Here is an 18064-nt window from a genome sequence, read left to right on the forward strand (position 1 = left end):
ATCATCCAAATTTATTTCCAGGTCTTTGAAGAAACTGGTTTTGATATCAAAGATTATATTTGTAAGGATGATTACATTGAACTTCGAATCAATGACCAGCTTGCTCGTTTGTACATCATTCCAGGAATTCCAAAAGACACAAAATTTAACCCAAAAACCAGAAGAGAAATTCGGGTATGTAACTGAAAGAATTTTCAAGTTGCTAGACAGTATTCAAGTTGCAATTCAGTGAAGTAGGAAATTGCTTTTAGAAACTCCTTGATGATAATTCAATGAATTCTTTTCTTCTGTCTCAGAACATTGAGTGGTTCTCCATTGAGAAATTGCCCTGTCATAGAAATGATATGACTCCAAAATCCAAACTTGGTTTGGCACCTAACAAATTCTTTATGGCCATTCCCTTTATCAGGTATGTCCTTGTTTATCAAAATACTAAAGTAATCTTCATAATTCTGATAGTTTCTTTACATAGCCCAGTTTTAAAAGTGAATTCTTAATGTTTCCATAGGCCATTAAGGGACTGGCTTTCCCGGAGATTTGGAGATTCCTCAGACAGTGACAATGGATTTTCCTCTGTTGGTAGCACACCAGCTAAACCCACTGTGGAAAAATTGAGGTAAAGAAATACATTCATAGGATTCCTATCTCCTGATAGTTTTTTTTTTTTTTTCTTAATTTTTATTTATTTTTTGAGAGGGAGAGAGAGAGAAACAGAGCACGAGTGGGGGAGGGGTAGAGAGAGAGAGAGGAAGACACAGAATCTGAAACAGGCTCCAGGCTCCAAGCTGTCAGCACAGAGCCTGACATGGGGCTCAAACTCACGGACTGCAAGATCATGACCTGAGCCAAAGTCAGACACTTAACCAACTGAGCCACCAAGGTGCCCCTACCTTCTGATAGTGTTTAACACTAAGGTATTACTTCCAAAGTTTCCAGAGGTGTTGAATTCTTTTCTGTAGGTACTATTTTGTTACTAGTCTCATAGATAATAGAAATTTTTTTATAAAGGGTTTTTAATGAGGTGAAAAAGGTTAATTGGAGTTGGAAAGGAGCTTCAGGCTCATTTTAAAATAGTATACACAAGAGGGTACCACCTTTTTAGATGGATAGAACATGAGGAAAAAAAAATCTGTGTGTTTATAGTTACTTCTCTATTCTTATATCCTACTTTAAGAGGAAGTTGAATCTGAAGGTGGTTGAATGGAAGATATGTTGAGGTTTGTTTTTGTGTAGGGAGATGAGTGCAGATGAGTAATTTGTTCAGAAAGATAGAACTGTGAAGACGTGGGGTGGCTTCTCTTCTTTCCAACATAGACTGTTGTACTGCAAAAAGTGACTGTTATGTGGACAGGAACCACAAAGAACATTTTCTTGGTTGGAACTTAATTGTATCCAAATCAAAATTACAGAGTAGGCTGAGTAAGGAATTTTGTTAAATAAGCATGTATGTTTGTAATAAGCTTGCTAGAACTTTGTTAGGTTCAGAGAGAGTTGCATTTTACATTTTCTTTAATTTAATTTAATGTTCTGTTTTCATCCCAGGGCTTCAAAAATTAAACAGGAGTAACCACATTTATAGACAATATTTTTAAATACATAGGGAATATTCCGTTTTAGCTGGGTTTTATGAGGACAGGAGTTTGGACTAAATGCCCTGAGAATCATTTCTGCCTTTCAGAACCTATGGTTATAATCACCACATTATATATTACTAAAGTAAAACACTGTAGAAAAAGTAGACAGGAGTGTAGGCAAAATTAAAAAGAGACAAACATGCAACTAAAAAGTTATGAAATAGTGACACTGTTTGGAAAAAAAATTGTATGCTTATTCATGTTTGGGTCCACCATAATGTGTGATAGGCCTCCCCTATCTTCTAGTCCTAAGCTTTGTGGTCCTGGAAGGTGGAATAAGGACATAATAAAGCAGCTTTAACCAAATTTCAAGTTTCTTAGGCGGGGATAGTGTGTTTTTAGCATATAGACTAATGTCTTTGGTGATGTGTCAGAGGAAATACCTGAATTTTGTCTCAAGAAAGTAGGGATGCTGCAATTTTATTATAATTAAAAAAAATTTTTTTGTTTATTTATTTTTGAGAGAGAGAGAGAGACAGTGTGTGAGCTGGGGAGGGGCAGAGAGAGAGGGAGACATAGAATCTTAGGCACGCTCCAGGCTCTGAGCTGTCAGCACAGAGTCCCAACGCAGGGCTCGAACCCACAAACTGTGAGATTATGACCTGAGCCGAAGTCAGACACTTAACTGACTGAGCCACCCAGGCGCGCCTATTATAATTTTTTAATGGGAAAGGAGAAGAACTCTCAAGTATTCAGAAGCAATCACTGTAATGCAGTTCTTTGGATCAGTGACTCTGGACTGTATTATACATGTAAATGGTACTGTAGAATATTGTTTTTTTTTGTTTTTTATTACGGACCAGTGCCTGAGTACAACCTTTTACAATCACATTCTTTCATATAAGAATTTGAGACCAGACCTTTATTTAATTTGCTCATCTATTGTCTTCAGCTCCTTAATTTTTTTTGCCCTAGAATATAGCTTAAATTTTCAGTTCCTCTTCTACTTCAAATTCCATACTTTAAACATCCTGGTGAGAATGTGAGTTATCTGTCCTATTAAGAAGGAATATCCACTTACATTTGTTAGTTTCAACTAAATTTGGAATTATTTTCTTGAGATTTTTAAAGGTATGATCAGTTATAGGGGGAGGTAATGTGGTTAATTTAGAAAAGTTTGGGATTAAAAATAATACTTAGTTCATTCAAAAACTAGTGAACACCAGGCCTTCACTGACTGTGTCCTTATGTAAGGTACATCCCAGTGCAGGGAGATGATAAATAAGAAGGTAAAGTTTGTAATCTGGTGTTAGAAGAACTTTAAGTGAAAATTTTCTGATCTGAATTTTATTTTTTAAATCTTGGTATAGTCGAACCAAATTCCGCCACAGTCAGCAGTTATTTCCTGAAGGTTCTCCTGGTGACCAGTGGGTGAAACACAGGCAACCACTGCAGCAAAAGCCATATAATAATCATTCTGAAATGTCTGACCTTTTAAAAGCAAAGGTGAGTGATAATGCATTTAAAGATTTTTCTAACTTTAGATTTGATTTTGAAATGTATCTGAATCGAAGAACTGCAGATAAACAGTTAAAGAGCTCTGAATTGTTGATCAACGATTGCTGCATTCCTGACTTGTGATTTGAAGCACGGCTGAGTCTTCTTAACCTTTACAGTTTTGCTGTAAATACAGTGTAGTAAGTAATCAGAATTAACATCTGACTTTGGTATATATGCAACCAGTGAAAGGTTTATTGTTGTATTGAATTTAGTGCATGATTATACCACACTTTATTTATCCATTCTACTCTTAATAGACATTTTGGATGTTACCTGTTTCAGGCTTTTATAGACAATACTACTATGAATATTTCTGTACATATCTTTGGATGAGCATACACCGTTCTTTTGTGTATAGGTAACAAACAGAATTTTTGGATCCCTGGATATACCTGTGTTCTTCAGTATATGCTGCAAACAGTATTCTCAAGTAATTTTATATCCCCAACAAAATATATGAGAGCTTGAGTTGTTCCACATTCTTACTAATTCTTGGTATTATCTGCCTTTATCATTTGAGCTACTCTTGTTTATTTTCATTCTTTTAAAAAATATTCTGGGTTCATCAAAATTACAAACTTTTTGCATTGAAAAGTACAATTAAAAGTGGTTATAGTTTTAAACTTTATGTATATAGTATCACACTAAAAAAACAGATACCCGGAAGAGCAGGATAAAATTGAATTAAAAGTGTGTGGTAATACGAGTTTCTGAAAGCCTATTTCCTTACCATCCTTTTTTTTTTTTTTTTAATTTTAGTTTTTATTTTTATTGGGAGTATAGTTGACAATGTTACACTAGTTTCAGGTGTACAACATAGTGATTCAACATCTCTATATGTTATGCTGTGCTTACCACAAGTATAGCTACCATTTGTCACCATACAGCCACCATACAGCTCCATTACAATGTGATTGGTTATATTCCCTATGCTTTGCCTTTTATTCTTGTGACTTACTCCATAACTGGAAGCCTGTATCTCCCACTCCCCTTCACCCATTTTGCCCAGCCCCCTACCTCTCTTCCCTCTGGCAACCATCAGTTTGTTCTCTGTTCCTTATCATTAAGTTAGCTTACTGTTTTCAAGCTATTTTAGGAACTGCTTAATTTTTTCTGTAGGTATTAGGATATAAATAAATGTATTTTGGTATATTTTAAAATATAAAATATTTTATTCACACTGTTTTAGTCAGTTCTCTTAACTGTCCTTTCAAAACCTCTAAGGGCAAATTAATGTTTAAAAACTATTTTGGGGGGCACCTGAGTGGCTCATTCTGTTAAGCATCCAACTTCAGCTCATGATCTCAAGGTTCGTGGGTTTGAGCCCTGCGTTGGGCTCTGTGCTGACAGCTAGCTTTGGGTTTCCTGTCTCCATCTCTCTCTGCCCTTCTCTTGCTCATGTGTGCTCTTTCTCAAAAATAAACATTTAAAAAATTTTAAAAACTTTTTTAAGTTAAACTTAGATATTTTTTTTGGTAAGAAAATTAACTCATGTTAAAGCACTACAATTGCAAGATGTCATCTACTGAATGTTTGGGCTTTAGGTCTAAATTTAGGGATAATGGCCTAAACGTTAAGAATACCAGTCTTGGGGCACCTGGGTGGCTCAGTCGCGTCTGACTCTTAGTTTCGGCTTAGGTCATGATTTCATGGTTTGTGGGTTAGAGCCCTGTGTCAGGCTCCATGTGGAAGTGCGAAGCCTGCTTGAGATTCTCTCTTTCCCTCTCTCTGCCCCACGGGTGTGTGTGTTCTCTCTCTAAATAAATAAATGAATGAATTTTTAAAAATTCTCTCTTTCTTTCCCTCTCTCTTCTTCTGCTTCTGCTTTACTTCCATGGACTCTCTGTCTCTAAAAAAGAAAAAAAATACCCCGCTCCCATTTTTTTTTTAACTCAGGCATTGTAAACAAAATCTGTAGATAGAAATGGGATAAGGCAAGATTGCTAGGGACCTTGTATTTGCCATTTCATACCTTTAGAGGAATCTTGGCTTTGTGAAGCACTGTCTTCTATAAGAAAATATTGATATGGTATGGTTCCCCAGTGTTTTAGGAAAATTTTGGGGGAGGACTTTGATAAATTCCTAATCAACCAGCTAAAAAAAAATCTTTATTTTGAGCTTTTTTTTTTTTTTTTTTAGCGCAGGGCTCAATCTCACAATTGTGAGATCATGACCTGAGCTGAAATCAGGAGTCTGATGCTTAACCAACTGAGCTACCCAGGCACGCCACCAATCTTTATTTTGTATAAAAGAAATTATTAATTTAAAAATGCTTTTTTGTTTATTAATAATTTAAAGCAGATTTTAGGTAATAGTTGATCACATCTGCTACATATTTCTTGTCCTGAGAACTGTGGCCAGTGTACCTTAGCATTCCCCTCACAGAGAGGTGTTTTTTGTTTTTTGGTTTTTTTTAAGGCAAAGATTGTCAGATTGGATTTAAATGTTTATTTCTGAGAGCGAGCCTGTGTGGGGGAGGGGCAGAGAAAGAGAGGGACAGAGGATCTAAAGCAGGCTCTGTGCCGACAGCAGTGATCCCGATGCAGAACTCAAACTCATGAACTGTGAGATCATGACCTGAGCTGAAGTCTGACACTCAACCAAGCCACCCAGGCATTCCTAGAGAGGCTTCTTTGACCGTTGCTTAAGCTTTTCAAACTTGTTCCTCTCCCCGCTCCCATTCTTTTTTTAACTCATGCATTGTAAACAAAATCTGTAGATAGAAATGGGATATGGCAAGAGTGTTAGGGACCTTGTATTTGCCATTTCATACCTTTAGAGGAATCTTGGCTTTGTGAAGCACTGTCTTCTATAAGAAAATATTGATATGGTATGGTTCCCCAGTGTTTTAGGAAAATTTTGGGGGAGGACTTTGCTAAACTCTTAATCAACCAGCTAATTATATATATATATTTTTTCCCACGTATTCTTGGCGTTATATTCTTTTGTCTTATTACATTATACTGTAGATTTATATTTTATTTCTTCTTACTGGAAAAACAGAATCAAAGTATCAGGGGAAATGGCAGAAAACAGTATCAGGACTCACCTAATCAAAAGAAAAGAACAAACGGGGTCCACAGCCAGCCAGCCAAGCAGCAGAATCCCTTGATGGTAAGACTTATAGTTCTAATGCTAAGAAGGCAGTTCACCCTTTTTAGGAGGGGAGCAAGGGCATTGTCAAGGCACGTTGAATTAATATATTGACAGATTTTTGTGGGGTGAAATTGTGCATTATTTGCTCACTTAAAATATCTGGCTACTCTCAGTTACAGGTTTCTAACATTCAGTTGCACGTCTAATTTTTTATGTAGGTATTTAAATATTATTAGTACTATGAAAACAATGCATAGTCAACCCTGCTTTCTAGAAAGAGCAAGTCCTCATCTATTTTTCTGTCTGTATTTTTCTAAATAGAGTCTGTATTTTAATAAAGTTAATGGTTAAGAATATCACTGTTTTTTTTTTTAAGTTGATAGAATTTAGAAAATTAAAATGTAGCTGGTGCCATAGCCTTTAGACTAGGGCTAAAGACAAATAACTGACCATTTTGCTCCAGAAAGTAATTCATAATTAATGGGTCTCCTTGCTTATCCTTTCTGCAAGTCCTGGTATTTGTCTGTTGAATTTTCTTATAGTTTCATCTACTTTTCTTTTTTTAATAAGTGGGTGAAAATAGTAGTTTTAAGGTTTTAACAAAACCTGAGTTTTGTTACCTGAGTTCCTAGGTGCTGTTTACCTAACTTGTGTTTTGATTTCACAGGCAAAGACATGTTAAAGATCAGTTTACTTTTAGACTACTTGCCTCTTTACTCTTATACTTTTTTCCTGTCTGATTGACACAGATGAAAAGAGAGCCATTTGTATATTGTTGAGTGTGCTGACAACACTTAAAAATAACCAGTTGGTATAACCTTCTAGAGAGTAGTCTGATCGTATGGCAAGGCGGAAGAGGTTCTTAAAGTGTTTTCCTAGAAGAAAATTTTAAAGAATGTTCATCCCATTTCTCTTTTTAATAATAAAAACTTGGAAATAGTCTATCCAAGAATATAATAATAAATGTAAATCCTAGAGCTCTGTAGTTGTTAAAGATAATGGTGTGGATTTCTATTTATTCAAAAAAGAATACATTCAGAGTATATTACATTTTAAAAGTAGGTTATAGAGTAGTCTTATGTACTGAATAATTCCACTTAATTCATAGTAATTATACATGGATTCACAGTGTCTTCATAGAGAAAAAGCTAGAAAAATACACTGAAATGTTAAGAATAATTCTCAGGGTTCAGAAAATTAATGAATAATTTTCTTTTTCCTGGTGTTTTTAAATTTTACATGTTATCAACTAAAAAAAGTTTTAGGCTTAAAATAAATAAAAATACAAGTACGAGACTAGGGATGGTGATTATATTCCTGGTTTAATTTTCTTCCTGATAAATTTGATAATACGCCTCCTCATTTATATTAAGTGAAGTGACTACGGAGGGTATGTTGTGTTTGTGTTTTTCTTAATAGAAATGTGAAAAAAAACTTCATCCACGAAAACTTCAGGATAATTTCGAAACAGGCAAGTCATTTTCTTTTTAAAATCTCTGGTGGGATTTGGTTTGGTTTTGACCTAACCTTGATTTTAGTCAAGAGTGTGATGGACTATGATAGATGAATAGGAAGAATTGCACATGATCTGTAGAGAGTTCAGGTATGTGGTCACGTTCTCTAAATAGGAAACTGACTAAACTGAACTTATTTAAATGATCAAGATGAAACGATTTTCCCTTTCAGTGTGCTATTTTTGTGTGTGAATGTCAAACTGTGCTATCCATGAATATTGTAAGTAAATACTAGTTAGAGGGGGATAGAACCTAGTATTGTAGAAGTGAGGAGACTTCATTCTCATATATGTTAAGAGGAGCACTTATTTCGGAAGGAGATTATTTCCCACTTTTAGGAGGTAATGAGCAACTTTAAGGTGGTACCTATGGATAGCATTTATTAAAGTAGCATTTGCAACGTCTCGATTCTCAGTTGTAAAGAGTAGGTGTGTGATCTGATTTGGAAAGTAATGTTGATGAATGTAGAAAGCTCTTTGGTAATACTGATTTAATAGATTTGAAAGTGCAGTAGACTGTTTTTTGTTTTTGTTTTTGAGAGAGAGCATGCACATGTGAGTGGGCGGGGGATAGATAGAGGGAGAGATCCCAAGCAGGCTCTGCGCTCAGTGCAGAGAGAGCCTGACACGGGGCTCGATATCACAACCTCGAGATCATGACCTGAGCTGAAATCAAGAGTTGGATGTTTAACCAACTGAGCCACCCAGGCAAGCTCCTCTACACTGTTTTTTCATATATGCTGTTTTGAATTATTTGAAATCTCTGTGCAATAGATGTGCACTTATTTATTATTTTTGAGAGAGAGAGAGCACACAAGCAGGGAGGGGCAGGGAGAGAGAGGGAGACACAGAATCGGAAGCAGGCTGCAGGTTCTGGGCGGTCAGCGCAGAACCTGATGAGGGGCTTGAACCCACAAACTGTGAGATCATGACCTCAGCCAAAACCAAGAGTCGGGACGCTCAACCGAGCTATCCAGGGGCCCCTATTCACCATTTCAATTTAAGGCTTTCATATAGAAAAGCCTAAGAAATAAGAACCATTATAGTCATATTTTTTTGTAATACTGTTTATGATTTGAGCAAGATAAACACTATTTTAAAAGGGATGCTTTAATCCTATTTTGGCAAGTTAAGGTTAACTGTGAAGTAATAGGAACTATCAGTAGTTTGGTATATATAAGTTGTGAGGGTAAAAGTACCCTTAGTAGGATTTTTCTGGCCACGTTGGGTGGTTGGGGACATGATAGACTGATAGTTTAATTAAGGTAAGTTCAGGAGTCAGTTACTTCACAAAATATTTAAAAAGCCTTATGTTCGGGAAGAAGGCATTAAAAGAAGGTATACTCTCATTTCATATACCCAGCTTAATTGGGTATGGTATTGATATATAAAATTTGAGTTGTTTTGAAAATGAAGTATAAACGGATTTTTGTCTTGGGAAACCTCATTTGAGATTTTCTTAATCTTTCATGGTCAAGTCTCTATTCTACCTTAAAAAAACAAAAAGTGAAACCCTGATAAGTTGGGAGTTTTCTTGTACCATGATTTTGAAAATTTGGATTTTTCTTTAGGTTAATGTGTTCCCTAAAGATTTGGTAAGCTCTGCTCTGCCTTTAGTTTTCTTGAATTGGCCTCTATAAATCTTATATTAACATTTGTAATCTTCACGGTGCTTACATTTTGATCTATGTCAACAGGTTCCTTTTATGTTGGCACAAAAAACAAATATGGGAGGTAGATAAAAGCATGTGAACATTAAGGGTCTTAAAAGCTGAGGGGCGCCTGGGTGGCTCAGTCAGTTAAGTATCTGACTTTGGCTCAGGTCGTGATCCTTGTGGTTTGTAGGTGTGAGACCCGTGTCAGGCTCTGTGCTGACAGCTCAGAGCCTGGAGCCTGCTTGGGATTCTGTGTCTCCCTATCTGCTCCTCCTCTGCTCATGCTGTCTCTCTTTTTCTCAAATATAAACAATAACAATAAAAACAACAAAAAATGAATGCTTTAAAAATAAATAAAAGCTGAGATTCAGATTTTGAATGAATGTGTGAAAATAAACAATAATAGATTAGAAAATCAGCTGAGCCCCAGTTCAGGGAAAGGAAAGTATTTTGATGGTTCTGCTTATGTTAGATTTTGAGTGTGGGGACAAAAATATATACTGTATATGAATTCCTTTATAACAAAAGAAGGGAAGGACAGTATTTGAGTTCTTACTAAGTTACTGAGTGTATTTATTTTTTTAAACAGATGCTGTATGTGACTTGCCTTGCTCCAGTGAAGACCAGTTGCTAGAACATGCTGAGGGACAGTCTGTGGCATGTAATGGTCATTGCAAGTTCCCCTTTTCATCCAGAGCCTTTTTGAGTTTTAAATTTGACCATAATGCTATAATGAAAATCTTGGACCTTTGATAGCAGCAGATGTGTTGTGGAAGTCCCAAGATCAGAGACCTGTTGCATTTGAGTGGGTGTCTCTTTGAGCCTTACCTTTCTCAGGTGTTTTAAAGAAATGCAGGGAGGCAGTGATGTTTCTGAAGATATTGTTCTCTGTGCAGAAGAGAGAGTAGAAAGAAACATGAGTTTGCACTGTAAATGCAGTTAAAACCTTTTATACAGATGTACCTTTTCAGTGTTTGGCCAACGAATTTAAGTTGCTTTTTATGAGAGCATTTTTTCTGTGTGATTGTGGTTTTTATTTCATGTTCTGGTCAAGAAAATAGTATTTGAATCATCATCATCAGGTAGCCAATATAATGGGAATGCTCCATCTATCCATGACAGTGATTGCAATAAGAGTTTCCTTATATTGACATTTTTAAAAGAAACTTAAAATTCACAAATACTAAATGCAAGAACTGAAAATGTCACTGAAGTCAAGATTGCAGGTCATCTGCTTTGGTGGCATTTTGCGCATTTCTCTGCTTCTAACCACTTAGGTTCTCTAATCCTCCTCTGCTTGGAGATTTGTTGAAAGGTTATTTTTAGAGCCAGCATCTACTATGTAATGTTCATGTTAAAAACGAACTCTTAGCACTTCATTAAGGGACAAAGTCCTCAGCCTGGAGAGGGACTGAGTTGGTTGGGTGGGGAGTGGACACTCTGACTTGGCATTGAGAGCCTTGTGCAGTCAGTGATCAGTGAACCTGCTGGGGAGCAGGGAATCCAGGGCCTGGCAACTGTTTTGGTCTTGTCTTCACTGTCCTGCCATCAGTCCTTTAGTATTGTACAATGGTTTTGTTCCTGTGAAAATTTATTTTCTGTTGTAGCTGTGTAAATATGAATGGAATACTGACATTATTAAGTTTTACATTGCATCTCGGTATTGATCTCTGGAAACTGATGTATTAGGTTCCAATTTTCAGTAGTAGCAGAAACTGACATGCTTTTATGGGCATGCTGAAGCCTCTGGACGAAGGAGCACGAAGGGAAGGGGCATATGGTTCAGGCAAGTACAAGTAAAGCATTTCAATAGTGGAGGATCAGAACGTGAAGGTAGCATATACAGAACTCATTCCTGGCACTAGATTTTGCTCCTTCGGGATTCTTAAATCTAAATAAGGGTGGCAGTGCCCATTTTAAGAAGGATTTCAGCTCTAATTGAGGACAATCACCAGGGCTTTAAAGGGGTTTAGTGTTTGGGCTGCCTCTGACCTCACTGAAGGTATTTCTTTTGAGGGGTGGTGTGTGAGCATATGTGTGCGTGTGCATCTGTCATGTGGGTTTTAAAAATCTTTTTTTACATGTGGTATCCACAAAATATATCTCTGCTTGTAAATTTTATTATAGAAATCTTTATTCTGTATAGATAGCCTATTTAATAGGGATTCTATATAACCCAGTGGGACTTTCAGAAGAAGTACTATTGTAAGGAATTCACTTGGTATTTCTTTGCTTTAGCTTTTAAATGGCTTGATTTTAAAGGAGAAATTCTATTTATTAATAAAAGTGTCACCCTCTTGGTGCTAAGCAGGAGAATTCACAATTACAGCAGTGTGTTTAAAATTAGGTTTTTCATAATCCTGCATCTTTTAATGTGATAAACTTGTGAATCCTTCTGTGACCTTTTTTAAAATGCATTATATGACTGCTTTTGGAAGCTCTTACTGTTCTTTCCAGAAATACAGCTGCTTTGCTTGGGTCTCCTTGAGCCATATTTATAGTTGGTCCCAGCATTCCAGATTTCTGTTAAATTGTTAGGCGAGTAAAAACTTAGTTTGCCTCGCAGGTAAATCATTTTCACTCACTTACTGTCATCTGGAAACCATACAATTTCAGTGATTGTGTGTGTGTGTGTGTGTGTGTTGTTGTTAATTTTTTTCTATTTTAGTCAGTTTTTCTGGTGCCTAGAGTTGGGTTTTTCAGCTCTAAATATGAAAGCAAAAGAGATTAGAGTTAGTTACCAGAAGTATGTCCTCTAAAGGTGTGGTGAGCCTTTTTAAGAACCAACAGATTCTCTCTTGTCAATTACAGCAGTTTAACAATAGTTAAATGTTATTGCTGTTGTGCTGCTTCATTTAATGCACTGTGGAACAGAATAAGGGTATTGTTGGGATGGGATTTTGGTAACTTGAGGCTTTTAGCTGTGTTGACAGTTTGAGATAAAAAGATGTGAGTTAAAGTTTATGTGTGTGATATGACTTAACTATGCAGAAAATATATAAGTTGGGTGTACCTGTTTTATGTACATCTGCTATACTTACTCCCTTGAACCTGTGTATTTCTCAGTGTTCAGGTTACCTTGAGAAAGGCCATGCTTAGCACAGAACTGGATTTCTCCTCTGAGAAATTATAGCATGGTTTGAAGGAATCAAGTGATAAAGCAGTGTGCTGAATATGCAATAATTTACTTCTGTGTGCTGCATTTTAAGAAGCTAGATGAGAAGAGTAGTTGTGTTGGCTTCATTATGTTTTATGTCTTTGAGAGAAAAATAGGTCTTTGAGTCCACTTTTTAAATGTTTTTATGTTCCAGCCTTACATGTTCCAAGGTTCAGTGCACTGTGAATCTTTTTTTTTAATTTTGTAGGTGCTTTTATGTATAACTGTAATGATTTGTACGATGTTAAGTGAAGTTTTTTGTACTTAACCATTGTTATCCAAAAGGTAGGGGTATAATTTACATGCTTTCACAAGCTTTTTGTTAAGAAAGAGCAAATGAATGGTTTTAGGATTTCAACCAGTGACACTCTCCTGAGACAGAAATTGAATGAAACCCTTAGCATGGGTAAAATTTGAAGAGGTTTGAAACTTAAGTTGGATTTTCATGTTAATATATAAAAACAAGTCTCCTGTGCTGTCAAAGGATTTGTGGTCACTGCTTGCTGCTTTGAGCTTTGGATATCCTTATTTTTCTATTAAATATCAATTAGTAAGTGCAGATAATGAAGATGTATAGCAAAATACAGCAAAAGTAATTATATGCTGTAAGATTGGGTATTTTGTCTTTTAAGGCTTTAGTAGTTTTGTGTAATGTCAAATAAAAAAATTCAAATCTAAGTGAATGGCATCCTTCCATAGGAATTAAATTTAAATTTTATTATAAAACTCAACATATTATGGTGGTCATTAGAAAAATTCAGGTCTAAGTGCATGTATGCATTAAAAACATTTCGTTACCTAATTCCCTTCCCCCCTCCTTTGGTTTCCAACAGGAGTTAACTTGAACAGTAAGGAGCAAAGTCGATATAAAAATTAGACTGCCAAATTACTTTTCTTACTATGATAATATATTGTGGCTTTTTATCTTTATTTTTGTACCAGTACTTCTCTCTGCCTGTTCAGAGATTGTGTTTTGATTGACATCTATTGTGTCTCTGTATTCTCTGAGGCAGTGTTTTCTTTGCATATTAATCATAGTTACAAGGTCAAATTCATTAACATGTTTCTGATTGAAGAAAGGTGTTACTTAGTGATTTTGACTCGGATTATATTCTGGCCTGGGGAAGGGGCTCATATGTATTGTTTTAACTTCAGATTAATGATAAGCAAGACTTATTTTGTCTGAAGGTGTCAATATCCTTTTCCTTTAAGTACCTATCTCTGGGTAAACAAGTGTTAGTAAAAGTACAGTTTTGTTAAACCTTGTTTTTGATAGTTGGATAAAGCCTGGCTAGTTCCTCATTTTATGTTCTGTCCTAAGCCTTTAAAGTGCATTTGTATAGTTGCCTAAAACTCTAAAAATGAGATTATGATGGGCTTTCTCAGCAGCTTTTTCTACCTAGAATTGAGTTGCTCTTGAAGTTTATACTCCTGTGTCATAAAGATGGCAGATTGCAAATAGGCAGTAAAGGCTCTTTCCCCGTGCTTGCAAAATAGAGTTCTGGATTGCAGTTTCAAGATCCAGTATAGAGAATTATTACAGAACAAAAGTGCTCTGAGGGGAAGATAGCTGTAGTTGTTGGGCAAAGAGTGGAAGGAAGAAATTTTAGAAGATAAATCAATTCTTGAGTGCTGTCTGTTGTATTAGGCTAGAAACATGATCATTGCCTAGGCCAAGCAGTGTCTAATATATATGGCCATTACCAGGTGTTTCCTAGCTCTGGGTAAAGTTATTTTTTTACCGTTGCCAAGCAATCCAGTAAATCTTAAGTAATTTTTCTCACTTCAGAGACCAGTATTTGAGAGTGCAGTCCTTCCTGTGCTGATAATTTACAACTCCAGCTGCACTGAAGTGCTCTACTTTCTTACAGGAATGTGACTCAGAGCACCGACAGCCATGGTCAGGCATGTGTCATAGTCACTTCATATGGTAGCTATACATTTGTCCTGAATGGTGATCCATTCCTTTCCATCTAGTTTTCTTGTGACAAACCACATTACTATTGAAACAGTAGTCTAAAGCTAAGGAAAAGAATGAAGCTACCTCTCATACATGGGAGTGGACTTGGAAGGCTGGCTGCCACCAGCTTAGTTGCTCAGACTTTAAAGTACAAAGAAATGTAAATAAAAAGCTATGGTAAAATATGGAAATTTTATTTTGAGAGATGTTTATAATTGAATCTTTACTCTGGGTCTCCAGATGAATGAAATCACAAGTAATGAGATTCCATTTGTCTTGTGTCTTCTGTGGTTAGCAGAGGGGATGGTCTAGCTCTAGTAGCAGCTTGAAAGCACAATCTGAAAATAACCGTGACAAGAGTGCTTGCATTAGCTGTGTCATATTGGCCAAGGGTGCTTGGGAGAAAGGGATTGGATGCAGAAATCAGTTGAAGTCAGTTGCCTTGGTTTGTGACTTCGTCCCATATCAGCCCTCCTCTTAGTAGACTTCTTTTATCCAATGGAAGAATAAGGCCCTGAACATATATATGTGCTGCTTTTTTTTTTGGTGGGAGGGCTCTTGCAGGGGTTTGGGTGTTGTTTTGGTTCTTGGCTTCTATCTGTTGAATGCCATTTGAAGACTGGTTGTTTCTTAATTCTGTTTCTTGGTGTGACTGGCCGGGAAGAGGCCATAAGAGTCTCCACCCCACCCCACCTCTCCTTTTTTATCTCATCCCTTCTATAGAAAAATAGTTTGTGCTACATCCATATGGTGGTAAATCTGCCACAGTGGGAATTTACATGCAGTGATCATAATCTTGCTTGCCTTCTACAGATGATCTCACTTGACCCTTGGGCTGTAAGCAGACAGGCAGGCTATGGACACCTGTGCTGTTTTGGGTCTCTCAATGCATTTAGCTTGTCTATTGGATTTGGGAACAAAGAAAACTTCTGTGTGGTTCTAGGGTAAAATGGGCAGTGTTCTGCTAGTCTTTAGTCCTTGAGTGGACTTTAGTTAACAGGTTGTGGACTTGCGGAGGTAGAATGTAATATTTTAATTTAAGCTGCTTTTAATTCGTTGACTGAGGTTCTAAAACAGTCTATAGCTACTACAGTTGAAACATTTTGGGCACAGATCTACCATTGTTAGTCATTTCTCAAGCTTTAAGAAGTTAGTTCTTTGTAAAATACCTTGGCTGAATATTCTTTTGTGATAATTTAAGATCAACTACGGATGACAACAAATGAAAGCAAAGGTTTTCAACAGAATGCAGTTTAGCAAGGTAGTAACTATTCCTCAGTCGTTCGGTTAGGTGTTAATACTTTTTGCAGTGAATGAGTAGCAGTGGACTTAACACTCTTCATGTCCTGTATATATCATGTGCACTGATAGAGAAGCACAAAAGGTGTATCTACGAGAGTTTCTCTGTGCGTTTCACTACTGTCCTAGGGCACTGCTGTCTCTGTTCAATTTAGGTTTGTGTTTGGATGTTGTACGAGTACCGTTTAATTTCAAATATAAGTGTCCAAAGAATAGAGTCTTTAATTTTGCTTATTTGCTCATATCTCACTTCAAAGTTAGGACAGGAGACAACTGATTTTCCATTTTCTTACAAACTTTTTTTCAGTAACAGGGAAGGAAAATAAAACCCTGAACTATATTGTATATATATATTTGTGTATATTAATACACACATAGTATATATATATATACACACACATATTTTCTTATGATTGTGTTTGAAATGCATTAGCTTAATACCTTATAAAAAATCGTCTTTGGTAAGTATTGACACAATTCAGATTATAAGTTTTACCTGTTGGCTTTAATGAAAACTTAAAACAATCTTATTTCAGAATAAAATAATCAAATGGAATTGTAGTTCATGGATTAACTAAGGTGAGATATTCTTATATATGAGATTGTCTTTCATCTAATCAAAATAAGGATATGCAGTTTAGTTTGGATGGGAAAGGGGGTAAGAAATTTTTTTTTTTTTTTTAACCCTGCTACTTCCAAAACAAGGGTTTGAAGTGTCTTTGATGCTGTGGAGACTAGGTAATGTTCATGGAAGATGTGTAGTCTTAAAACCGTTTTCTTGGAAGTAGGTTTTAGTGTATACAAGGTGAAGCTATTTATGCTGAGTCATGTTAAATTTTATGTGGGACCTAAAAAGCTGGCAGAAAACAATTGAAGTGGTCTCACTAAATAGGATATTAAGAGAACTGGACTTTAGAATAAATGTGATAATTAGGTTTGTAAACTATTCAGTAATCATTTGTCTTATGTGGAATGATTTAACATTTAATTTTTGCCTTAATTATCACAGCATTTTATTACTTTACCTTCTAGGGCATTTTAATGTTTGGAAAAAGACTCTCAGTAAACCATTGGAGTAATTCTATTTATGGTAGTAATGAAGTTCCTGGTGAAGTTCCTTGGTTGTCAAACAGAGCAGAAAAGGTACCCTCTGAAACACCTGTGGGGTTTACCTCGTTCTACAAATTGAGACCTTTAGAGTGGATTTGTGTTTCTGGATTCATTATATTCTGGCTAAACAGTAGCTTGGTCTCTTTCCCTCTGTGTTAATGGAAGGATGAGGACTGATTTTCACTTAATTTGGGTGTGGCTATTATAAATTAAGAATTTCCAATGAGTTTAAATGTTTGCCGGATAAAGTCTACTAGAAATGCCAGCTGCACTCTCCACTGAGAAAATGAACAAAGACCTGTCTTAACAGTTATTCTTTTTTGAAAGCTTTTTGATGTAAATAACATCAGTTTAGAAATTAAAAACCTTTTATCATACAGAATACAATTTGGATGAAGGGAAGTTTCCTTTGTATTTTAAAACATTTTTATGGTTGATTGTTCAAATATTGGCTTTCTGTAAAAATATTATCGTGTTACATTTAGACTGTTTGTAGTGCAATATCAATAAATTTTGCTGCTCCAGCAGTTTTAATTACTACCTTAACCTGGTTTCTGCTACTGTTACTTGTTATTATATTTTGGTTGTGTCTCTTTGGACCGATAAAAAATGACAAGTATGAGATAAAGACCTGCTTACATGATGAGAAGAAATCTTAAAAGGTAGAATGTGTCTGCAAAAGTGAAAATAAAGAACTGGTATGTATTCTCCATCTTAACAGTTTGGTTATTGCTTTAAAGCAGAATTACAGTTACATACACACAATTCCTTATATTTCTTCTAGAACCAGGCTTTCCAGATAGAATGCTTGACCATCCTTGGATCTTCAGAAAAATCTATTCTTCTCCACTAGAGACCTCAGCTGTATGATAATTTTTATTTAAAATTTTAAGAGGCGGCCCAAGCTTTCATACTGAGAGCTGACCACACACTTGCAGGAAGAGTGTTTCTCTAACAGACGTGTTGCCATCCTTTCTTGTATTTGTGTGTGACTTCCTTGCTCTTCCAGTTCTTTTTATTTAATGTTTTATTTATTCTTAAATTTTTTTTTTCCAACGTTTTTTTATTTATTTTTGGGACAGAGAGAGACAGAGCATGAACGGGCGAGGGGCAGAGAGAGAGGGAGACACAGAATCGGAA

At 36.0% G+C, this 18064-nt stretch overlaps 1 protein-coding gene across 1 annotated transcript in view; it reads left to right on the top strand.

Annotated features, from left to right (window-relative positions):
* Window positions 1–17636, top strand: part of DCP2 (decapping mRNA 2) — a 50958-nt gene extending 33322 nt beyond the window's left edge. The window contains exons 5-11 of the mRNA XM_030326495.1: window positions 22–174; window positions 297–409; window positions 509–616; window positions 2945–3080; window positions 6138–6248; window positions 7650–7701; window positions 9988–17636. Of these exons, the coding sequence (XP_030182355.1) occupies window positions 22–174; window positions 297–409; window positions 509–616; window positions 2945–3080; window positions 6138–6248; window positions 7650–7701; window positions 9988–10151 (837 nt within the window). The 3' untranslated portion in view covers window positions 10152–17636. The remainder of the gene's footprint in view (window positions 1–21; window positions 175–296; window positions 410–508; window positions 617–2944; window positions 3081–6137; window positions 6249–7649; window positions 7702–9987) is intronic.
* Window positions 17637–18064: the final 428 nt, after the last annotated feature.

The sequence above is a fragment of the Lynx canadensis genome, chromosome A1 (genome assembly GCF_007474595.2).
Source record: "Lynx canadensis isolate LIC74 chromosome A1, mLynCan4.pri.v2, whole genome shotgun sequence".
Lineage (NCBI taxonomy): Eukaryota > Metazoa > Chordata > Mammalia > Carnivora > Felidae > Lynx > Lynx canadensis.